The 24,842-nt window shown below is 39.4% G+C and overlaps 1 protein-coding gene across 1 annotated transcript in view; it reads right to left on the bottom strand.

Annotated features, from left to right (window-relative positions):
• The window catches only part of CNTNAP4 (contactin associated protein family member 4), a 251,334-nt gene that overhangs the window by 95,596 nt on the left and 130,896 nt on the right, over positions 1 to 24,842 (bottom strand). Inside the window, exons 5-8 of the mRNA XM_049622706.1 lie at positions 10,402 to 10,605; positions 9,448 to 9,632; positions 8,497 to 8,640; positions 5,249 to 5,510 (exon numbers count right to left, since the gene is read on the bottom strand). Coding sequence (XP_049478663.1) covers positions 5,249 to 5,510; positions 8,497 to 8,640; positions 9,448 to 9,632; positions 10,402 to 10,605 — 795 coding nt within the window. The remainder of the gene's footprint in view (positions 1 to 5,248; positions 5,511 to 8,496; positions 8,641 to 9,447; positions 9,633 to 10,401; positions 10,606 to 24,842) is intronic.

The following is a 24,842-nucleotide window of genomic DNA, read 5'->3' as shown; positions in this document are numbered from 1 at the left end:
CTCAGCGAAAATCAATTACTAAAAATTAAATAAAGAAGACATAAAATATGAGTCCAGCAACCTTGGCCTCGGATGGTGCAGCAAGAACTTATTGCTCCAGCAGTGTTTTAGAGCTTAATCCCAATTTTTATACTCCATCTGGAAACAAGTATTTCACCGAATGAGTGTTACTCAGGGACCACACTTTGAGTAGCAGCGCTCCAGGGATCTGCTGGGTGAGGCATGCGTAGGAGTAAAGTCAAAGGCTCGGGAATTTCTTCCCTTAGCACAGAAGCCAGTTTAGATTAGGAACAAAAGATGGCCAGGACAGCCGTTCTGTTATCTGACACAGTTCAGTCACCCACCTAGACAGCTAGCACGTTGTGAAGTTGTGCTATGGTTGTGGGGGAAACTTCGGGAAGCTATTCTCAGGCCTCACTTATAACAGACACCGCTCACTTATGATGAGGAGGCTTGTTACCCATCAATAGGATTTATTATATAAATGAAATAATGAACAATCCATTTGATTTCTTTCTCTTAATTCGAGACACTAAAAGGATAATTTTAAAATTTGATTCTCTTTTTTATAGGGTGCCTGGGTGGCTCAGCCAATTGAGCATCTGACTTGGGCTCAGGTCATGAGCTCACAGTCTATGGGTACGAGCCCCGCATGGGGCTTACTACTGTCAGCTCAGAGACTGCTTTGGATCTTCTGTTCCCCTGTCTCTTTGTCCCTCCCCCACTCCCACTCATGCCCTCTCTCAAAAATAAAGTTAAAAAACATTAGAAATAAGGTTTAAAAATAGATTCTATTTTTAAAGTTTATTTATTTATTTTGAGAGAGAGAGAGAGAGAGAGAGAGAGAGAGAGAGCGCGCACGTGTGCACACACAGGAAAGGGGCAGAAGGAGGAGGGGAGAGAGTATCTTAAGCAGGCTCTGCCCTGTCAGCACAGAGCCTGACGCAGGGCTCGAACTCACAAACCATGAGATCATGACCTGAGCGGAAATCAAGAATCATATGCTTAGTTGACCGAGCCACCCAGGCACCCCAAGATTCTATTTTTTTTAAGTGTACAACTCCTTCCTGCTTTTGGATCTGATGAGAGGGAGCCCCTTAAAAGACCACGTCGCTGTAAAAGGATGGAAGGTGACAAATCATAGAATTTGCACTCATTCTTGTTCATGATATTAGGTAAGTAAATGCTAATTTTAGCACTGCTCCCACCACTCGTAAGTTTTGAGTTGGGGAGGGACATGTTGTTGGTATAACAATAAGATAATAAAAACAGTTTTTACTGAACTGGTATCCGTAACAGGTATTGTGTGCCTTACATGCATTGTGTCATTTCATCTTCAACACTGCTATTGCTATTCTCATTTTAAAGATGGAGAAAATGAGGCTCAAGTAGGAAGATCAAATCACCCAAGGTAGTGTCCCGCTGGTAAGTTGATTCCAAAACCCACACTCTTCTCTGCCTGCAGGACAGGCAGTTCCTTTACTTTTTTGCTCTTGTAAATAATTAAATTTGAGAAACAGAAAAGCCGCCCCCAACAGCCAGGACGTGGCCTCGCATTCTCAGCCGGGTGATGCTATGGGACGTTGGCGAGCACTCAGAGCGAGCTCTCCCATTGAACACAACCTCATAGAATACCAACATTAGACAAGGTAACTCTGTGACCACACTGAACTTGGACCAAAAAAAGCCAAGACTACTTTCTTATCTTGTCTAAACATAGACGATAACCAGGCTTCTGCGAAAGCCAAAGAATTACCAAACTTCCTCCTTGGGATAATATGAACGACAACGGATGCTTTTTGTTTTTGTTTTTGTTTTACATCAATTACCTTATTTCATTCCTCCATCCTTCTAGATAAGATTTACAAAGATACTTAATCACACAATTACCCTCACTTCCTAGCAGCATTTAATCCAGAGCAATTTTCCACTTCCTTGAAGCCTCTCCCCAAATGAGCTAACAGCCCCAAGTCTTACAATGAATCACCCTTAACACCTTAAAATTGAGACGCGCCCATGGCTCCCCAGGTGTGTGCTCCCCTTGCTGCAATAAGCATTCAGCCCGACTTGTTTGATTACAGGTAGTGTGGTGTGGGCTGCGTGGAAGGCGTGGGCAACGCTAAATGGAATGATGGAAGACCGGAATAAGAAGTAAGAGGGAATGGCAGGTCATAGGGAAGAACACGGCTGTTCACCAGAAATCTCTTCCTCTCCCTCCCTCTCTTCTCCCTCCCTCCTCTCCCCCATCTCCCCTCCCCCTCTCTCTCTCTGTCTCACAAAATACAGAAAGAGGAAAAAGATTTATATCTGCTCCTCATGTACAATCTTCTGGAATCAACCCTAAATTGCCACAGAAATTCTGTGACAGCTTAGCCACCATCACTGGCTCCTAAGATGAGAACAGGCATCTATGAAATAAGATGTATAAAGAAGGAAAACCCTGCTGGACAGGGTAGGTACTTTGCGAAGGTGCAAAAGGGAGTTATACATAGGCTACTGCTCAAGGAACAAGTGAAGGGTTTTTTCCGTTTTTAAATATCTTTGAGTGCTCTGACAACAGAGCACCCATTAGCTATATTCATCCATTAGCTATATTCGCCAACCTGAACTAAAGTTCCAGGCCTCCAGAAAGCTCTTGTCAAGATGAAAATATGGAGATCCCTGGTGCCGGTCACTTTCGGAGAAAGAGGGAGTTTCAGAGAGTGACAGGTTTACCCTCTGAAAGGTAGGAAGAGTCCAACAGTGAAAGGGAGGAAGGTGAAATGACACAGGCCTTCTCCTGGGTTAGGCAAATCAAGAGGGCCGGTCCTCTGCTGGGGTCACAAGAATCGCGAAGGTCTAGTAAGTGAAAAAATGCCAGAAACATTTCTTACTCTGCAAGCCTGCCTCACCAGGCCCTGCCCCTGAGAGCAAGAAGCTGGTTTATAGGCCTGATTTTCACCCTCAGCCAAAAGCAGCAGCAGAAATGCTAAATCATAGCAGAATCTCAAATCCTACAATACAGAGTCTGCTTTAAACAGGAAAATATAACCACACTGTTCGTTGGGTTCTTGATGTCATCTGATGATTTTTGCTTTGACATCTGTAAAAGCGACAAAGACTGGAAATATTTTGTGTCATGAGGGATTCTGTAATCCAGCTAATATCTTTTATAATTTAGACTAATATCTTTAATATTTCAAAATGATATAGGTTGACATAATATTTTCAAAGAATTCCAAGTGACATTGTGCCAAACTATACAGCGCATTAAAAATGTATCCTGCTAATTCAAAGATTTGAACAATTCAGTTCTTCCACAGCATAATTTAATTTTTATGCCACTGCAAAAGATAAAAATGTTGATTCTTTAAAACATGTAAGACTGGGAAGTTATACCTTAGTAGCTAAGAAAAATTGAGCCATCCTTATAAAATGGCAAGCTTCAACATGATATGGTAACAATCCACCAATAAGTATTTGGTTCCCTTTAAGGAGTCATAATAATACATTCTGACAAATGACTTAGTTCTCGAGCCTTGTACAAATGAACCACCCACCCAACTACCATTTACAGAGTCCCCTTTCAAGTGCAAAAGGTGCTTGCCTGGCTGAAACCGGCAAAAATTAGTATCTTAAGAGAAACGGGGAAAAATGGGAGTTGGGGGTCGGTAAGTCAAGGCCCACCTGTGTAATGTGAAGTTCAACAATTTCTCCTAGCCTGGTGTTCGTCATTCATCCATAGTCTGCACTCCTTGTTATTCGCTACAGAACAATTACACTGAGTCCTATGACACCACAGTGGATTAGACTGTATAGGGATTTAAATATTAATTTAAAGATTTTCAAATCAGAGTATTCTATATAGACTCAACACCTAGTAATTTATTACATATTCATGCCTGTAAAGTGTTTAGAATGAACCAGCTTCATGGGGCTCACTAGAGTACACTGTACTGAAGCAGTTTCTTTAAGGTGTTGAAACAAGGCTATGCATACAACCACTTCTTAGAATGTCAAATAAATCACAATAAACGACACATTAATGACAAGCTTACATTTTGGGGCCCTCATTTTAGGGAGCCTATTAATTATTTAGATGGCACTGATTAATTTGTTTCCTTTGTTTCCTTTTGTCGGGTCTGCAAATCCACCACATTTTGAGCATTACATGAAAAAGTCACAACACAGTAGCTGTTAAAAATTATATTTAATATCGAACTTTCAGCTCCCACATTTAAACTGCAGCGACAGACTGAACACCAATACGTAAAGGCTAGGTATTTGTGCGTCCGTTTACACACTTGTTCCTCCTATATTTAGCTTCCAACTGTATTTCTGCCAATTTTCCTCTCATATGCGATTAATTTTGGCCATAGTTAACATAGAGGAGTAGTACAATGGCATCTTTAAATTTTTTTGAAAAATCATTTATTAAACTGATGTAGCAATTCACCCCAATGTGACCTCTAGTTGCTTGGCTTGGGTGTTATTCCATGTGTATGAAAACGTGCTGGAGATCCCTTGTCAAGAACTACATAATTTTAATGAAGAGGCAAAAATATCCCTCACCCAAAGCGCTGACCTAAATTAGGTATTAATTTTCCAAATACTCATACAGTCTCCTTAATTATAGCACTTCTAATCATTAAGATGATAACCGTATTGCCTAGAAGTAGAGAGAATCCCCTCTGGTACCCAAATGGAGAAGTTTGCACAAGCCTTTTCATCCTCCCCAATATATCCAACTCTGTACAGAATATATCAGCAAGTGAAGTTACTTTGACTAAGTGCTTGGGTTTTACATCACACACAGACAGAGAAATACAGATCCAAGAAACACTCCTTTTCGCTCACAGACCAGATTAGGCTAATAGCTGTGTTAGACAAAGCCTGGTCTTCCCATGAAGACACCCAGTAAACTTTTGGGCCCATTTCAAAGTCTTTTGCATTTCTCCCAAAACACATTTCCTCAGAATATGTGGATTTATCTGGAGTGGGAAGAGGGTCATGAAAGGAAATTTCTATTCCCCCATAACTATCATTCTGGTTACTAAGAACGGCTAGGGCTGAAGCCACACTTAAAAGGAAATTAGAATCGAGGTCCTCGAAGGAAGAGTCCTGATAATCTTATTAACTCAAGTATTCATTCATTGAACAAACACTAGTTTTTTTTTTTGGTTATGCATAAAAGTTTATGGAAAAGGGACAGAGAGATAATGAAATCTTTCAAACCCATACGCTGTGCCTGCAGGAATACACTTATTACCTGCTGTGATGTCACTGGGTAATTTTCCTGGCTGGTAGAGATTCAGCTTAAGTTTTCCATCATTAAGAAAGAGGAGGAGACCCCCTGAAACCAGCTGAAGTTCACTGAATAGCAGAAGTCCTGCCTTATTCCAGGTTCGAAATTGAAAAGTAGCAGACAGCTCGTCCTCCCCGGAAAAGCCTGGCAGGGCTAAGTAACTCCTGGGGCTGAGAAAAGTCACAGGTACAGACTGTGACTGCGAACAAGAAAAGGACACATTTCCCTGAGAATGAAGCAAAAGAAAAAGCTTTCAGAATGACTCCCATCATGTTAGTAATAGAAACTGAAGTGTCACAAAGGCTGTTTATGGATCTCAAATTACCCTTGATTTAAAACAACAAAAAGCTATCAACATGAAAATTCAAATCCTTGCCATTTATCTTAAAGGTTCTTCAAAATCCAGTGACAGCACGGTCAGGCAAACTTTTCCCTAGGCTCTGGGTGAAATCCATTTTTCCCCAGCTCTCAACTTCTGTAAAGGCATCTAACTCAATGTGACTGAATTAAATACAAATTTATTTAAGCCAATTCTTTGTTCGTATCTTCTCTTGGATTTCTACTCCTTGGGCTCTGGCTGAAAATGCTTTTCTCCTTCGTCCTTTGCTGCCTTTGGTTCTAATCCACCCCATAACATAACCAATATTAACGAGCTACTCTTTTTCCTTCTGTATTTTTTCATATTTCATATATATATATATATATCCATATATATATCCTCGTTTCCAGGTTTTGTCTTTCCCAGAAAGACTGTAATAAATAACTCGGTATGCTCCTCTGTATATTTTCAGTTCTACGGAAAAGGGTTCTAAATGCAGAACTATATATACTTACATGTTTTAATAAATATTTCCAGCTTCTTTTCCAAAAAGAAGTTAAAATACTCCACAGTTCTACCGGTAATATACAAGCATATCCTTGTCCCCACATCCTTGGCAGGAATAGGTATTATAGATCTTTTAAATTTGCACAAGTTCAATGACAAAATGCCAAAGTGATATATCATTCTCATTTATCTTGCATTTACCTGACCAATAGCGAATCTAAGCATTTTTCACGAGTTTGTGGCTCTTTGGGACTAGCTTTCCTCAGAATGGTCTCTTTATAGCATCAGCCCATCTTTCCTTTTTTCTTGGATACTACAATGTACAATGTACTACTTACATTCTTTTAGTTTTTTTAAAGATTTTATTTTTTATTTTTTTAAGTAACCTGTATACCCAACGTGGGGCTTGAACCCACAACTCGGAGATCAAGAGTCTCATGCTCTACTGAATGAGCCAGCCAGGCGTCCCAACATTCCTTTATTTTTTAAACATTTTTGGCTCTTTCTTGTTATGCCTGTGTCATCAGATTTACATGTATTATTTCTCATCTAACAGTTTTAAAACAGAGTTTCAAGACACCTTAGACTTGCATAAATTTTCATTAAAATACTATGTATAAAAATTATCTAACTAGTAAAGTATATATTTAAGGATTTAAAAAATCTTTGCCCCCTGAGTTATTTAGAAATAGTTAAACATGTTCCTTAACAGGCTTCAGAAATGAAGATAAAGGTTTTTACTTTTCCTGAAAATATTCTTTAGCATGTTTTCCAAACACAGATTTGGAAAGTCAATGAAATCAACTGTACTTAGAAGGATACACATTGGAATTAAACCAGTTAGTCTTGGTTAAACAAAGATATTTGGCTATGTTGTGATCCTGTTAAAAGTGAATTAGCTTTCATTGTGGACAAATATCTTGTCCCAGTGAATGGAAAATAAAAGCTGAAGAGTAAGTGATGCTGACCCATAATGTAAAGGCAATTATAAACTAACAAACCTCGTAAAACTGGAAACATTTTACCAGCGGCAGTTTGGTCTGATGCTTCATTTGGACAGTGGCCTGCTACCCCGCAAGCAGCAAATCCTCTTGCCAGTGAAAAGTAGGTGTTAGCTGCATGGGCAGTTTCTGGAAGCTCATTTTGCCAATGAAACACACACATCTACCTACGGCTTTTTGATTTTCCTTTTAAGTCATCTTCCCTCTTATCCAAGTATAACTAAAAATCTTTCTGAATGGTATATTCCTATAGATAACATCAATTCACACAGAGAATTAGGAATAAAAAATAAGAAAATAAATATTCCCGTGATGTGCTTTGCGACTGGCTGATATAACACGAGCTTGAATTTATATATCCCGAATTTTGAACAATTAAAGAAATGTATTGAAAAGGATCTACGTTTTTCTTTTCTTTCATGAAGCTTCTTTCTTGAAGCTTCTTTCATGAAGCTAGTTAAGCTGGAAACCGTGTCTCCCAGAATCCTCTTTCCTGGCTGCTTCTGGTTAAAAGTTAGTCAAAAACGGAGCTTGTGTGGTAGTTGAGGCAAAAGTGAAATGCCAGCCATTTTTTTCCATGGGAGTTTGTTTGTTTGTTTGTTTGTTTATTTATTTATGTATTTATTTCCTGTGATACAAGCACAGTGAGGGATGATCACAGAGGAGCTGGCTTTCCTTCACCCTGTTCTAACTCTTCTTCCTGACAGCTGGCCTCCACTTTTCAGCTCCTCTGACAAATGTGAAGATCCAAGTCCTAAAAGAGATCCCTTGTTCCTAAAACTCGTAGTGGTGCTACTTCCCTGAAGGACCCCAGACCAATACGGTTATATTTAAAATCTGCTGCATTTCCATGCAATTAGAATATAACGCAGCCTGACCAACATCGCTATTGGGACAGATTGGCAGAGGCAGTGTCATAACGGCCTGTTTGTTTCTTTTACTTGTTATGAACGACCATGGCAAAATATAGTTTTTCAAATGCCTCTCTAATACACATGGATATTATCTGATTCCAGGAACTTGATTCCCTTGATTAAGGGAGGTTGTCAGGGCATATCTTATTAAGGTAGTTACAGAGCAAAGGAAATTGGTCCCCTGGAGTAAGAGCGTCACAACAAAATGAAATTATCAACTGTAAAAAAAAAATGTTTTACTTCATCTAAAAATAAAATAATCACGCTCTGTGATATTTATAATTGCTTTAAGTAGAATTAATCCCTTACATGAATATTGCCAAGCAGAGAAAATTTTTAAAAGAGTAATCTCTTAAAAAAAGAGAGAGAGTAATCTCACATCATATCAAGTGGGAATCCCAAGGGAAGGAATTTTATTGTGTGAAAAAGCAACACAATTTCATTCATTCATTTATATGAAGATTCTCTTACCATAGTGATGATCTCTGGTTTTTGTTGCTTGGCCAAATCAATGATATCTACTCCATTATAAAAGAGATTTTCTAGACACCCATGAAAATTTTTATGGGGGAATGACACTGATTTTCCAGGGGCTGGAATCCCTCCGAAGCTGATCTTAGAAAGAAAAATGGCATCAATAATATTGTTTAGTGATTTTCTGACAGTTTGCTTAAATAATTATGATTAGTAACTATAGCTTTAATCATCACAGATAAATCAATTTTTCATCACCCTACACTGCCATGTTGCTAATTTCATATGGATATTTTTAAAAAATTAAAATGCAGATTCGAAAACAAATTTACATGCATTCAGTTTTCATTTACACTAGAGCTTGATTATTCTTACAAGTTACTAATCACATCTGGATGTTTATTGGCTGATGAATAAAAATGCCTCTTTATATCCATGGTAAATCTCTGTTTAATAACATTAACTGGTTATAATGGCGTTTTGTTCTATATGTATTTCCGGCACACATTGGTGTTTGTGCATTTGAATCGATGGATAATGAATTAATTAATCTATTAGTTACTACAACCTCTCCATAAATCTACACTGCTTGAGGGTACCCTAAAGCGCACAAAAAAATCATGCAACACATTCTGTATTTACCGGTGGTAATATGATCTCTTGGAGATTTCCTACATGTGATAATCTGTGACTATACATTTCAGGTAAAAAAGAAAACTCTCTCTCTCTCTGATAACAGATTAACATATCATCAGAAAGACAAAGCCTCAGTAGCATATGCTCAAATCTGCTACTGTGAGTTAGGTCACCTTGGGAAACATGTCACCAGGACTTTGATTTACTCTGAAAGAGGGAAGGGGTGCTGTCTCTACAGTATGTTTTCTTTTGCATGGCTGCGCCACATATACATTGTAAAAATCGGCATTAATTGGAACATAACTATCACACCTCATAATCAAGGTCCAGGTAACTGAATTCTCCCTGGGCGTGGAAATGGTGCCTGTGCTCATCCACTGTAAAGTTCACTTGTCTGCCCAACCGTTGGATCAGCACTGAATGCCAGTGCTGATCATCCAGCAGGCTGCCCAGGGTGAGATTGATCAGTGTGTGAGCAGAGGGCAGTTTGGTTTCACCTTAGAAGAGAAAAAAACAACAGTACCGTTATTTCCAGTCTAAAAAAAAAAAAAAAGTTTCCCCTTGGGGACCAGGATCTCTCATAATTGCAATCTTCTTCCTTGCATTCCATCCGAAACACTGGCATGGATTTACCTGGAGTTTGAATATAATATCCTCTCAACCTTGCTGGAATTTCTTCCACCATTAATTCTTTTTATTAGTATTTCCCATCACATGCCATTTGCAAAGTAAAATGTATCTTTGCTACAATTTCATTATTTTTACTAGCTCAGTATTTTTCAGGGACTCATCCCTTTCTTCATGATGTTTGAAAACAGCTATGTAGTTCTCTCGGCACTAAGCAAAAGAAACATCAAATGAGGGTCTTGCAGGGGTGCCTGGGTAGCTCAGTTGGTTAAGCGTCCGACTTAGGCTCAGGTTATGATCTCATGGTTCCTGGTCTCAAGCCCTGCATAGGGCTCTGTGCTGACAGCTCAGAGCCTGGAGCCTGCTTCAGATTCTGTGTCTCCTTCTCTCTGTCCCTCCCCTGCTCACTCTCTGTCTCAAAAATAAATAAAACATTAAAAAAAAATTTAAATGAGGATCTTGTACAATTTGCAAAATAGGAACCATTTTTATACCTAAGTATGATACTGGTGTACATATAAGCCCCTGAATCTGGAAATAAGGCACCTTAATTGTTATACGATAAGCTATAAAAGCATAAAGTTACTGAAGTGATATCTAAGTGGCCAGACTGTCAAACACTTCGCCAAATAGATTTACCTGAATTAATAAGTAAAAAGAGTTTTCCTCCTCGTAAGTCCAACGTGATATGATCTCCATTTTGCCCTTCCCGGTGGAGCAGAATTCCATCACTCTGCATAGTTTTAAATTTCAAAGAAATAACATCCTTTATTGGGCTCAGGGAGTTTTGATCAAATCTATAGACAAGGGAACTTTTTCCATCAAGATCAACCACTTCTGATCCTAAAGACAAAGACATTAAAAGTCATTCTAAAGGACAAATATACTTTTTATTAAAGCATTTTAAATGCGCATATATGTACATATGAATGTACATATATATACACACATATATATACATACACATATATACATATATAAAGCATTGTGCATACACACATGCACGTATAGTTCAGTTCCAAGCCAATCATGAGGGAAAATAAAAGCTCGTGTCTAATTCCCTCGTGATGCCTGGGATTGATTCCATTTTAGTCTTTGCTAACCTATTTACAAAATCATTATCTAGAAATACATCTCAAAATGTATTCCTAATTTTCTATTATTGAAAGCTATTTCTTTTCATTCAATGAAAAAATAAAATCAAGAAAAAGGTTATGATCAATATCCACACAACCACTTTGCATATTTCACCATCAGTATTTTTAATCATGTTCCTGAAGTGCTGAAGGCAAATGGTGTTTAGCTCCTGAAAAAATGGTTTTGATATCTCAAAAATTCTCTCACACATGCTATAGATAAAAGATCTGCATAAAAATTTAAACACATCCATCAGACTCATCAAATGCCATCTCAAGTATATATTAACCTGACCTTTGTGCTTTGTTTTATTATTTTTGTGGCTAAGTAATAGTATTTAAGAGCAATGCTATCTTCTGTCTTCTAAAGAGCATCACTGGAAAGATAGTCACTTAATGATATTATAAGGGCTTTTCTGCTGCATTTGTGTCAAAACTGTGACATTGACATGTTTTTTCAGCTTTCTGACAGTGTCTTATCTACTCATTGTCAAGATCACTTTTATTCAGTTCATCTGAAAAAAGATGTCATGTTATACCAGTAACATAACAGCATATCTGTCAAAATCAGTTGCACCCAAACAACAGACACAAAATAGAACTGATAATACTCAGAAAGCCGAGCAGGGTTTTCTACATTTCGCAAGTCAAAGATTTTTTTTAAGGCAATTACCTTTGCGAGTACATTTATGTAATAAATGAAGAAGTTAGGGAAACCCAATGAAGCTATTTTTCAACCGGTTAGCTGACTTTTCCCAGTCAATGAAATGACATTAAAGTTTACTCGTCTTGTTTCATTTGACAAAATTATTACAGCTACTTGTATGCCCAAATATACATTTCATTCAGATTATCCATCATATTTAATGTGAACCATTTATATTCACCACCACCCCCAACTTTTTTCAACTATTTTATGCAGCTATCTTTTGAAAAATCAGAGGTTTGATTTTTCCACATCTTGTTAATGTGCTTATAAAGAATTCATTCACCAAATGCACATGAATAAACATTGCATTCTGTAGAAAGAATAATGTTAACTGAACAATTATTCCTTGTTATATAGCTGAATGAATGTGCATGGTAAAAACATAACTCTGTGTCAAATACAAATAATGTGTTCTATGATTATTAGATTACAATAAATTAAGAAAAATTCCAATAAGACAGACTTTAAATGCTGATACATTTGGAGCAATGCAGTTATCTCTGAGTTAATGTATTGCTTAAAGGCAACCATCATAATAATGATTTTACTTTAGATAAAGTCTATTTTTGGAATAAGCTACCAAGAGATTTTTTTTTCCAATAAAGGTTTAGCCTGTGTTACTTTACCCCACTATTTCTTTCTTTCTCTTCTTCGCTATTATTATTATCACATTATAATGGTCATAATCATCCTTCATGGCACCTAAAGCTTTTGTGCCTTGTATATTTCCATCAGCAACAAAGGAAAGTGAAAAATGTGTCAGACAATTGATGTCTAAAGCAATGGTATACTGCTTCATCTCTTAAAACGAAGCCACTTGCCATTTTCTCTCATTCTTACCTATTATCTTCTTACTCCATGGATATTAACTAAGAAATCTGAGACATTCAGAAACAATAAGTATCTATTCAGCAAATCGTTTGTGAGACCCTGTGATGGATGCTGAGATCGAGAGAGTAATCAACACCAGCAAAGCCCCCTGCCCTCATGGAGCTGACATTCCATGAAGGTGGACACTGCTCAGCAAGAGAACAACCAAGACAGACTGATCAAGGTCAACAGAAGACTGGCTCTTTAGTTAAGGTAGTTGGGGAAACTCACCTCTCTGATCTAGAAACCTCACTACTAACCTTTCTACTCCTCACAGTCTTCAAGTCCTACACGTGTCCCCATAAGCTCTTAGAATTACTCTTAGGACATTTAATTCCCAAAGACCTAGACGTTCTCCCAATACTTTCTCTCCTCTACCGTCATGAAAAGAAATACGGAGACAGTCAGTAACTCAGCTCTCAGAGGAGGAAGAGGAGTGGGGCTTGCTTTGAAAATGGGTCTATAAGTGAGAAAGTAGTTTAAGTAGGGAAATCAACAAACTTGCTGCCACACCATCATGGACTTCAGTGTGTGTATGAACAATATCTTCAGGGAAGAAAAGCTAAATGTAATTCAGAATGTGAGTACAATGTTAGTATACGATAACTTCAACTTAAATGTGTGCAATATGTGTACAAGAATAATCATAAAAGAAAAAACTCAGGATGACTCCTAACAGTATTACTTTAGATAGAAAACTTACTTATAACGGGTCTAATATAAGTCACTGTTATAAAAAGCAATTTACACAACATATCTGAAATACAAGCAGCATACACTTTTAAGCAATAATCACAAAACTCTGTGCTGTGGCACATACAGTTAATGATATAAAAATCTAGAACTATATGAAAAACAATCTTGAGAAAGACAGAGAGAGAGAGAGAGAGAGAGAGAGAGAGAGAAAGAGGGAGAGAGAGACACAGAGAGAATTAATTTGAATTCATTATGAGAATCTATCTCTCCAAGGATGCTGGTGGGAGAGATAGGTTTGTAGTCTCTCCTGAAAATGGTCTTACCCACTGTTAAGAAAAACTGGAAAAACTGGATATAACCCAAAGCAATAATTTCACTTCCTTTCAATGTCATATTGGACCATTTTCTCACAGGTCCATCTAAAGATTATTTAATTCTAGGTGAATTAATAAAGGTTTCATTTTACTATTTATTATGGGTTAGAGCCAGACTGTGCTCAGTTACATGCTAATTTGTAAATTTTTTTCCCAGTGGAAATATAAATGACTTCTGTGTGATAGAAAATAAAAGCTTTTGGTTTTAGTGCCCTGTTCGACATTAACCATTTATGTACCCAACCTAGTGATAGTAATCCAACATACTTTCCAGGATTCCTATCTACACTCAGTCTCTTGCATCTTCTTTCAACTAGCTTTACCATATTTCTGATCCCTTCTTTAATTAATCTTTCATATGTATTTATTCTGTATTTGAATGAAAGTCATGTTTATTTGTTTGTTTTTGAAATTTTTACTTTCAACATTACTAACCTTTTTTTTTAAATTTTTTTTCAAGGTTTTTTTATTTATTTTTGGGATAGAGAGAGACAGAGCATGAACGGGGGAGGGGCAGAGAGAGAGGGAGACACAGAATCGGAAACAGGCTCCAGGCTCCGAGCCATCAGCCCAGAGCCTGACGCGGGGCTCGAACTCACGGACCGCGAGATCGTGACCTGGCTGAAGTCGGACGCTTAACCGACTGCGCCACCCAGGCGCCCCAACTAACCTTTAAAGTTCAACTTGGGCTTCACATCATTGGCTGGGGAAGCAACATTTCACGTCTGAGCCGTCACCAGTAACATTCAAGGTGAATTTATTTTTGCTATTCCACAAAGGACACTACCAATGCAAATACATTCTCACAAAAGAAAAGTTCATATGATTCATAACAATATTTACTTATATTGAAACTAACCTATGAAAGATATAATGAATGCATGCCATTCATGAAAGTAATCTAACTCTGTATTTATTTGTTTAGAAACACTAAATTAAGCATCCAAGTAATAATCATGTTTCAGTTAACAGAATCACACTTATGCCCATCTTTTGTCAAACACTTTCAGAAAACGAATCTTTTATACCCGGTTGAAATGTATAAATAGGAAAAACAGAGGTATTAGACAATTGGCTGTAATACAAATTAGAAATCAGAAGTTAACAAAATTTATAACAAAGACCCACAGTCCAACGATGTAGGAGGAGACGTGTTACTTGACTGAAAGAATTATTTTTCTAATTGTAAATCTGTTCATTAGTAGGCTTGTCACTCAGGTTACATTTTAATGATTAGATTGCCATCAATATTAATATTGTGACCCTGTCATATCCTGTTCACCAGAGGGAGGGCATAAACTCTAATTTTCTAGTAATAAGTTGCAAATTGTTCTGACACATTTATCCTCCTCAGGCTAGCCCCCTTCTGAGACATTTTTGATAGTTTTTTTTATTACAGGGTAGCCCAGGAGTTAAGATAACTAGTCGGCGTGGATTTGCACCTTCACCCTCCCTTGGGCAACTGTATGAGTCTCCTGTTATTGATGTAACAAATGACCACAAACTCAGTCACATGAAACGACACAAACTTACCATCTTCTAGTCTGGGAATTCAAAAAGTCCTAAAATCAAGGGGTTGGCAGGAGCTGCTTTCCTTCGGAAGTCTCTGGAAGATGATCCCTTTTTCCCCCTTTTCCAGCTTGGAGAGACCATCTGCATTCCTCGGTTCACAACTTCTCTTCATGTGCAAGGCTAGCATCATAGCATCTTCAAATCCCCCACTTTGTTTCTCAGTTACATCTCCTTCTCTGACTGATCCTCTCACCTCCCTCTTGTAAAGAACCTTGTAATTCCATCGGGTCCAACTAGATAATCCAGGCTACTTTCCCTGCCTCAACGACCTTAGTTTAATCACAACTGTAAGTGCCTATGTCCCATAATGTAACATAGTAACAGGTCACAGGGCATTACTCCCTCTGTGGCACAAGTTTTTCCACCCCTTTGTCCCTTTCCTATCTGTCACATGGGAATAACAATAGTATATTCTTCACAGGATTGTTGCACGAATGTCTATCTGCATAATTTTTGGAAGAATTGCTGGTGCAGAATTAAAAGTCAATAAACATTAACTACTGCTATTACTTATTGTTAGAACACTGGGCAGGGAAAGAGGTACAGCAAAAATAGTTTAACACATACATTCGGTGTATTTAAAACTGAACTCTTTAAAAAATAATGAATTTCTGAAGAGCACGAGGAATGCTCCATTATCAATGTCACTGCCGGGTTATGCAGCAAGAATGATTTTGAGCCATCTGTGGGTTCTGTGGCTTTTTCTCTGTCTGTCAGCTAATGCTTGAGCTGACTCACTATGGCAATTGTCGGTGACCTGAATCCTCCTTAGTGAATACCTCCATCTCAAATCTTCTCATTTATAGCAGGCATCAAGGAAAGAAGAGACTCACAAAGACTGTAGGCCCTACTCTCATATCAGTTCTCCCCGTGACCCGAGGAAAGAGGTACAGTCTGCTTTATTTGCATGATTCAGAAATACAATCTCCCATGGAACGAAGAGATTTCCAATAAAAATATTCAAATTTCTTTCAGGGAGTTGTGTCAGAAGTGGTATTGCTGAAATGCCTACTTGCGCCCCTTTCTGCAAGCACGTATCTATGGAGAGCTCCCTGTGAACAGGGGAAGACACAGCGATGCATAAATACAAAGCACATTTTTGTTCAAGGAGCTTCCATTGTAATGGGAAAGACACACATCCCTGAGATGTGATTTTTCAGGCCAGTGCTTAGAGCTTTGCTGCTGCGTCAGGGCTGGGTCTGAATGATTTCTAACATGTGCAGGAGGAGCTGATCCACTCAGCCTGTGAGAAGGATGTCAACTAAATTGCAGATTTACCTATGCGAGCAGCAAATTGTTCTTCTACCTGGGCATATGACACATGCAGATACACCCCTCAGTGTAACATCTTCCACTTGACCCGGTATCCTTCCCTCACACCTACATCCTACCCCTGCTCCAAAGTTTGAGGCTTCACAAAATGTGAGAGGTTGCGATTTGAAAAAGCAACACTGTCCCTACCACTCCAAGTGGATTGCTAAGAAAAAAAACATACAGGAGCAGGTTTTCTTAAATTGAGCTCCATGGTCTAGCCATGTTAGAATCAACTGAGGAGTATCTTGTGAGGTTTCCAGAAGCATCCAACATCCTGGGTTCTGCTTTATATCCACCAGCTTGGGAGCTCCTAGAGCCACACCCAGGAAAACAGGTTCCTGAGCGACCCCTGAGCAGATGACAGCATCAGGGTTATCTGACAAGAAGAACAAGAAGGTTAAAGAAACCTTCTGTCTGAAAATGAGTAACTTCGTTGCATACTGAATTGGACCATGGAAAACGAATATGTTTATCTACACGTAGGTGGTACTTGAAGAAAACTGGACATGGGAGCGGCTTGTCCTTGAAAGATGTTTTGGAGAGAAACTGGCTCTGTGAATTAACTATGAATCATTGCATCACTGATGAGGTCAGTTGGCTAAGAAATGTAAAAGAGAAAAACTGGAAGAGAAAACGCATGAACTGGAACACGAATCCTTGAATAAGAGAAAACTGCCTTTATTAAAGGTCATGAGAGAGTTCCTGAAAAAGACATGACAGCTTTCTATGAATTCTGTGGGAAGCACCCCAAAAATATAAACAGAGAAAAGGGCTCTAAGTGGAGAAAGAACGATCGACCAAACTCTTCCGGGCTAAACAAGAAAGTCAGTCTCCAATACTGATCATACTGCTTCTTTATTTGAAAGTTACTACTTATGAATTTCTAAACACAGGTCCAATTTTGACTTCTAAGAAACATAAATCAGGCTGAGTCACCGTTAAACTATTATATAGTGAAATATTAAAGCAATAGCATGATGTATGGGCACTTGAGATCTGCATTACTGAATTGGGTTTTGAAGAGATGGCGAGGAGAGCCCAAGCACTTGAGAAATCAACAGGAAATGGGCTGGACTATTTTTGCACGGTAGCATAAAAGAACACAGAATGATTTAAGGCACTCTTAAGTTTAAAACAACCAAAATTAATACAATAAAAAGGAAGAAGGTACAGGATCAAGGGCTGCATATAACCACAGGCAAAAGGTGACTTTACTATCACGGTTTTAAATAGACTGAATTAAGGTCAGTGATAACACTCCAGGAGGTTATAGGAACAAACAAGCCCACTGCCACTCAAATATCAACCTAAATGACCATTTTAAATAGATTTGAAGTGGGTAACATCTACTACCTCGAGGACACTTCAGTGTGTCATTGGAGGACATAAGCTGTATTTCTGTTTCTAATATTTGTTTGTAATTTTGTAATGCCACAGAAGTCACATAAACATGGATTCTCAGTTTCCTTATTTGGAATATGTGGAGAAAACTTCCAGTTTCTCATACCACACAAAAAGCTGTGCGTTTCAAATGGAAGTATCAAAATGCCTAATTTATTACATATTTTGTATGCTCTTATCATCACTTTAGTAATAACAAACATTCGACAGCCGACATGTTTATCCCACACTTATGTAATCAACTGCTACTGGAGGAATGTAATAAATCTGTGGTTTCTATACATTTATTCATTTTTCCATTTTCGTCATGGCTCACTGGATGTTTTTCTGAATTCTCTATGTAGCAAATAGTTACTGAGCATCTACTGTGTCCACTCCTACAGTAGGAGCTGATGTTACAACAGTGAACACATTCTGTCCTCATGGATCCCTCAGTCTGAAGGAAAAGAAAGACATCAAGCAACTCACCCCACGTGTACAGATATATTTACAAACTGTTAAGTGGAGCATGAAGAAAAAGGGCAGGTTGCACGGGAGTTTTGAACAGGGAGATTTGAATGAGGTTGTTGACTGGGGACAACATCTTTGAGGAAATGAAACTTAGTCTGAGTAGATGTCCACCTCTGTGAATGTCTAGGATCAGGAAAGGAGGAGGAGGCAGGGAAGGGGAGGGAACAAGTTTGGGGAGGGTACAAGTTTGGGGAGGGGCGAGGAAGGGGGGGAGGGTGAAACCTGGGGAGGGAGGGATGGTGGTGGCAGGAAGGAGATGGAAGAGGTCCATGGATCACCTTGACCCTGTGAAAGCTTGGTTCCAGGTTTTGTTGGGACGGATCTACTTTGGTTTTGTCCTTAGCCCTAGGACATATCAGTTGGTCCACAGATTGGTCTTTACTCCTAAAGCAATGCCCTCTGGCTTTTCAGTTAAGAGCCCAACATGTCCCACAAGTCCCTGTAAATTGGCAGGCCTGATTTTTTCCAAAGGTGTTCCTTCCAGCATTAGGCAGATGTGGAAATCTTCAGCCCCTGGATCTCCCATCCCGCTCTCTCCTGAGCTTCTTGGTACCCCATCTTGGGCATTCGCAGGTCATGGATCAGCCGAGGGCCGAAGGGGAGTTTTTATGTGGGAGTTGAGGCCCTCCCTCTCTGACCCCCTCCTTTTCCGGATTCTACCCTAAATTTCTAGCCACTCTGGCAACGCTGAACTCTGGACCCTGCCTCCACAGCCCAGTAAACTCTGGCTACTTTTCTGCTTGAGCATTATGATGCCCTGCAACTGGGATGCATTTTTAGGAAAAAATCAGTGAAACGTGGATCTCTCAAAATTTGCTTTCCTTCTCTCAAGATCAACTCTTGTCAAATTTCATCCTGTTTTAAGCTGAACTTCAGAACCCTGAAGGAGGTTTTTTTATGTATATTTTCTATCCAGTGATTCCAGCTGTAGCAAGACAGTCCAATAAAAGCGACTCTTCTGTGACCGGTACTGAAAAGCAAATCATCTGATTGTGAACTTTTATAGTCATTGACTTGGTCTATTAATTTATTTAGGGTTGCAAAGTGGGACTATGCTAATTCCGTTTACTTATTTCCCTCTTTACCTATTACCTGGAATATACCTTTAAAGAGAAATGCCCTGTTATCTTCTATTTGATCTGTACCTTGAAGTACAGACCACATAGGAAAAGTGAGATAAATTCTTGATGTTTCCCTTCATTTACTAGTTTTCAAAATAAGGAGTTGGTTCCTTCACCTCTCTCATAGGTAACCGATTGGATTTTTGTTTTTTAGTATTGTCATGAACCCATTCACTTAAACATACTCAACATGTTGTGGAACTGTAGTTACTATCCTTACTGATGCTACAACATTTCCATTTTTGGTCAGTGAGGGCCTCCTCAGCAGGCTCTGAGTTCTTGTGACATAATCCCAGAGGGTTTTATAGCTGCTTCTTTTTTTTCTGGTATCCTAATAGCTCACCTAATTTTCATCTTAATATAACCCCATTTATCAGCAGATTAAAATCTTAAGACTATCAATTTTTCAAAGAATTAGAATTTATCCTCTTTGATTTTAGGCCCACCAGAATCTATCTTCTTTTTCAAACTCCGGCATAAGCTCGGATTCCTCAGCTACGGTATCAGCTGATAAACAATCTGAGTGCAGGGATTGTATGTAATTCACCTGGATCAAGTTTTTAGCTGTTAACATGGGGGAGCTGCTTCATAAATATGTATTGAGTTCAATTATAACTATTCTTTAGAGTAAATCTAACACATTTACCGCCTTTCATTTCTCCCCCTAACCAGACATGTGGTGTAAGAGATTGGTCCCGAATAGACAGAAAACTCAGAGTCGGTTCAGTGTTAGTAGCTGCACTTCTCAGGCTACATTCTTGCATTTCCTATTAATGTGTTTTCCAAATTAAAATCTGATAGAAGCAGTTCCAACTTCCAATATTTTTTACACGATAAAAAGCCTGTTTTTATTAAGTTGGCCTGAGTCTTGTAATTGTTGACCTACTTCCATTTGTTAAACAGAATCCATCATTTTCTCTTAATTGGTCTGGATTTAAGCACATAAACACAACACTTTCTATATCCTGTGTAGTTTCTATCCTTCTATGTGTTTGTTGTCTTCCAACCTTCTTAGTTCTCCCGTGGTCTACGTCATATCTTTCACGGCCTGCACGTGCCTCCAGGTTGACGGGAAAAGCCTTCCTGAGGCTCACCAACCCTACCTCCCTATCGTGCACCTATCCAGAAGACTCAGGACAAAGAAGGAATAGCTGACTACAATACAGTACCATGTGTGCATGGTACGACGGGGAGCAGAATGGCTGTTCCAGCAGCAGGCGGAAATGTCCTCTGACCCAAAAGTGAGGTGTCAGAGAAGCTGCCGGAGACAGTGATTTCTATGCTGAGAAAAGGTGCTGAATGAAAGACTCATCTTGGTAGACAAGTGAAGGCTCCACATGTGGTGACTGCCCTGGGCACTGTGCAAAGATCCCAAGTCTACAAAAATCATGATATCATGGCGTGTGGAAGAAATGGAAAGTGCTCGGTGCGGCCGGGAAGCTGGATGCTCTTCTTCTGTTGAGGATGAGGAAGGGAAGATCCCGGACTGCAAAATGAGGATGTTTACACAAGACTAGAGGGAAGGAACTCCGTATTTATACCGAGGGCAACTGTCACAGCAATTCGTCCACCATTAAAGAACACTATCTCCTGTGGCTTAATGGCCACTTCCCCAAGGACATCTCAGAGCTGCTTTCACTCAGTTTTGTCTCCTTTCTCTGCCTTTGTTTACCATTGTTTACTTTCCTTTGGGACATTCTGTAGACTGTGTTTCTTTACCACGAAACGTTTTCTCTTCTTGTTCTTTCTTCCATGAGTTATTTCCTTACCTACCTCTCTCGTCCAGATCTATAAACATGTTCACGGCTGCTATGGCCAAGGCATCTGAAATTTATACTTTCTCTTTGAACCCATAAAATTTAGCTTCTACTTCTCTCATTACTCAGGAAACAACTTCCAAGTTTTCCGACATAAAAGTAGAACATGCTCTTTGATATGGATTTTCCATTCACTTGATGTACCTTCATAACAAGTTACTGCCCTAACTCACCCGGACAGAGGCTAATAAAATTATGTGTGGCTCTCACAATAGCCACTGTCTCTACAATATTCATCAGAGCAGCTACCTAGAACTTCAGCGGACACATGCATTAGGCACAAGGAGGGGGGTGGCATAAAAATGCACGCTACCTGAAAAACAGCGTTAAAGACCTGCTTTAATGATGATAGAAATGCATTTGTCCTTTTCAAAGACATGAGCAGTTGTCCAAACACAGCACTTCATACTGTTATTATTACCAGAAATTCTGCAAGTGGAAAGTTATGATTTAATAACAATGATATTTATGTAGCTTTCAATTATGTATCTTCAACTCAGAGGGTTTCCTGTTCCAGCCTTCCGAATTCCCCAGGCTTGAATTCAGTTAAGTCAACAGTACAATTAATTCTCTCTCCTGTGCCCTTTCAGAGCTCATTCACTCTCCCTTGCCCCTCTCAGCACATGGCACCACTTTCCAGATGCTTGTTCAAATATGATAACTCAGGGACCCTCATGTGCGATCACTGAGATCTCTGAATCCACATCCTCAGTATATTTGAGTCTGATGTGAATCAAGAGAAGCCTCTCTCCTGATTGTTGGTGCTCTGGTCCTTACTGTTACTTGCACACATGAGACCAGAAGCCTCCTGACATGTGTGTGCCCTTATTTTCAGCCCGAATGACTGTTCTCCAATAAAAACCCATCCTCCAAGCAATTCTTGTCTCTGTGTTTGACGAGGGTCCGCCCCTTCCCCTATCTGGACTGTCCTCCCAGCCTCTCAAGTGAAAATAACCGCACTTCAGTTTCAAACCTATTGCTATCAGCGTTCTTACACTTACACTCAATTTCTCAATCATTTTATTCCTCCCAACCTACACTCGTGCTACCATATGTTACACTGAGTTTGTGTAATTTTTATGACATTGCCTCTTCTGACCTCTAGGGGTCAAGCACCTCATGTTTGTTGCCACAAATGGCTCTGTTTTTACAAGTACTCTCGCACACCCCCACACCCCGCTTCTCCCTTTCTCTCTCTGAAATTAACAAGCAAATTGAGAGCCAGCTCCGCAAGGGTCATCACAGATCCCCGCGCCGGAGCTGTTATTCGCGGTGGTGGTCTTGTAGATTACTTTGGCAATGTGTACATGCTTTTTTGGCTTTTATTGTACAGTCAGTACTATAAACTTTGCTTTGCATTTTGTAACTATGTAGTATTTTAGATAATGTCGTGTTTGCGCTTTGTTGTATAAAGCAAAAGGACTGTACTGAATAAACCTAGGATTAGAATACAAAAAAACCCCCAATTATACATAATAATTCCCATTTACTAAGAAATCTACATTATTTTAGAATTTCTCCCTACACCCAATACCTAGTAGAGTTCTCTTTCAGCAAATGTCAATAAATACTTAAAAGGCGAACACATGTATGATTCATAGAGTTGTCAAGAGCACTGGCTTTGGAAAGTAATGGATGTGAATTTAAATCTTAGATCTCACACAGGCAGTCTGCGTAATGCGGACAAAGTTCTTAATTTCTCTAAAGTTCACTTTCCCCCGGGTCAGGAGACTTGAAGCACCCTGGTATATAGCACTCTTAAGTGAGCAGCTCAGGCAAAGCCCAGAAAAAAGTCACATTAACTTGGTGCCAGCCATGTGGATACAAAGGCTGTGGGTTGCATGCAGGCCTCCGGGCTTTCCCAAGAGGCTCACTTAATTGCCAGCATGTTCAGGAGTCCTGTGACTGGGATCTAGGAGAGAGACCCTGAACCCTCCCCAACACTGCTTGTCCTTTTTTAAAGGGATTGTAGGAGAATGGCCTTGTGTATCTGAAGAAAATCCAGACTGATCTCGGATCTGGGCTACTCTGGGGAGTGGCACACAGAATCTTTCAAGCTGTGTTCTTGTGCAGATAGCACCTGCCGCTCTTCCTTCTGAGGGCAAGGGGGGCTGGTGGTCCCCACTTATTTCTGTACCAGAACTCAGAGCAAGCCACGGGGCTCATGCAGCAGACAATTCTGTTCCTCTCCTCTTACTCCTGCATAAAGTGGTAATATTCATGCCCCTATTTCACCGTGTTATTAGGAGTAACTCAGAAAATGCCTAAAAAGAAAATATCTGATACCTATTAACTATTTAATAAATGATAATTACATAGAATCATGCTTCAGTAAATTCATAGTCTGTGAGGCTGATACTATTAACAGGTGGATAATATAACTGTAACTGAAGAATTAAAATATATTTGATCAAATTCACTCAAGAAGGGACTCACACCCAACCCATTTTGAGGTTCTTTTAGGTTATCTATGATAATACTTTTCCATTGTTTATTAGTTTTTCTCTTATCCAAAATTATACAACAGCCATTTTACACTCAGTCCTGTCATACCATTTTACCATACGTGTTTATGTTTGAATTTCAAATCTTGTTGGCTCTCAGTACCGTTACTTCAACTGCGGGTCAATGAAAACAGGAAGCTGATTAAATGCATGGACAATGTGCTCACTGCAAGAGACAGCAAATGAAGTCACAGGAAAAAGAATGTTCCACAGGGTTGCAGATCAATGAGAGTGGAGGGAGATTTGGGTCATCATGAAGCATATATGGCAGCAAAGAACTCAAAGGACCCTGTTCCTCAGCAGCCCCTTCCTTCCATGGGGACATGATGAGCGGTGCTTTAGTTTTGGAAAAACAGTGTCAGTACTCCTTTTTCAACGAATGTTGAATTTACATCCCAGATTGAATGTGTACCAAGGGTGTACAACTGGGGAACCTGTTTAATATTTCTAAGACTCTGTTAAATGGGTGATTTTTAGGATGAAATGAGAACGTCTATAAAAACTGTATCTGACACAGAGTAAGGGCTCAAGAACTGTTAGCTATTTTTATACTGTGATAAATAAATACTTTGCAAGGTGGATGCTCTGAGTAAGTAGAGATGCAACTACAAATATAAAGCATCTCAAGTCTGTTTTGCTAAGTATCCAGGGTGCAGCGTGGGCTTTGCTATACTCTACGACCCAAACACAAGTAAGACGGACTGTCCGAGTTCTGTGTTTCAGAATTGCAATTTGGGGTGGGATACTTTTTTTAAAGGGTGATTTTATTCCAACGGATCATTGCGAAGGAGGAGGTACCACGTAACAGGAACAGCTAAGCTGAGCTGTTGGAGACAAGAGAGTAAGTGGGTAGATGGTAAGAAGTACGCTTCCCTGGCTCATCTCTGTGAATCAACAGCTGGATGGAGCCTAAGCCTGCACGTGGGTTCTGGAGTCTGGCAGATCCGGCTGCAAATCCCGCGTTGTGACTTCCCATCAGCATGGCTTCAGCAAGTCCTAGTGCCTGAGCTTTTAGCCTCCCCTTTTGCGAAGGCGGGGGGGGGGGGGGGGGGGGGG

The sequence above is a fragment of the Panthera uncia genome (genome assembly GCF_023721935.1).
Source record: "Panthera uncia isolate 11264 chromosome E2 unlocalized genomic scaffold, Puncia_PCG_1.0 HiC_scaffold_20, whole genome shotgun sequence".
NCBI classification, from domain to species: domain Eukaryota; kingdom Metazoa; phylum Chordata; class Mammalia; order Carnivora; family Felidae; genus Panthera; species Panthera uncia.
The sequence above is the reverse complement of the archived record's forward strand: the minus strand, read 5'-3'. Positions and strand labels throughout refer to the sequence as shown.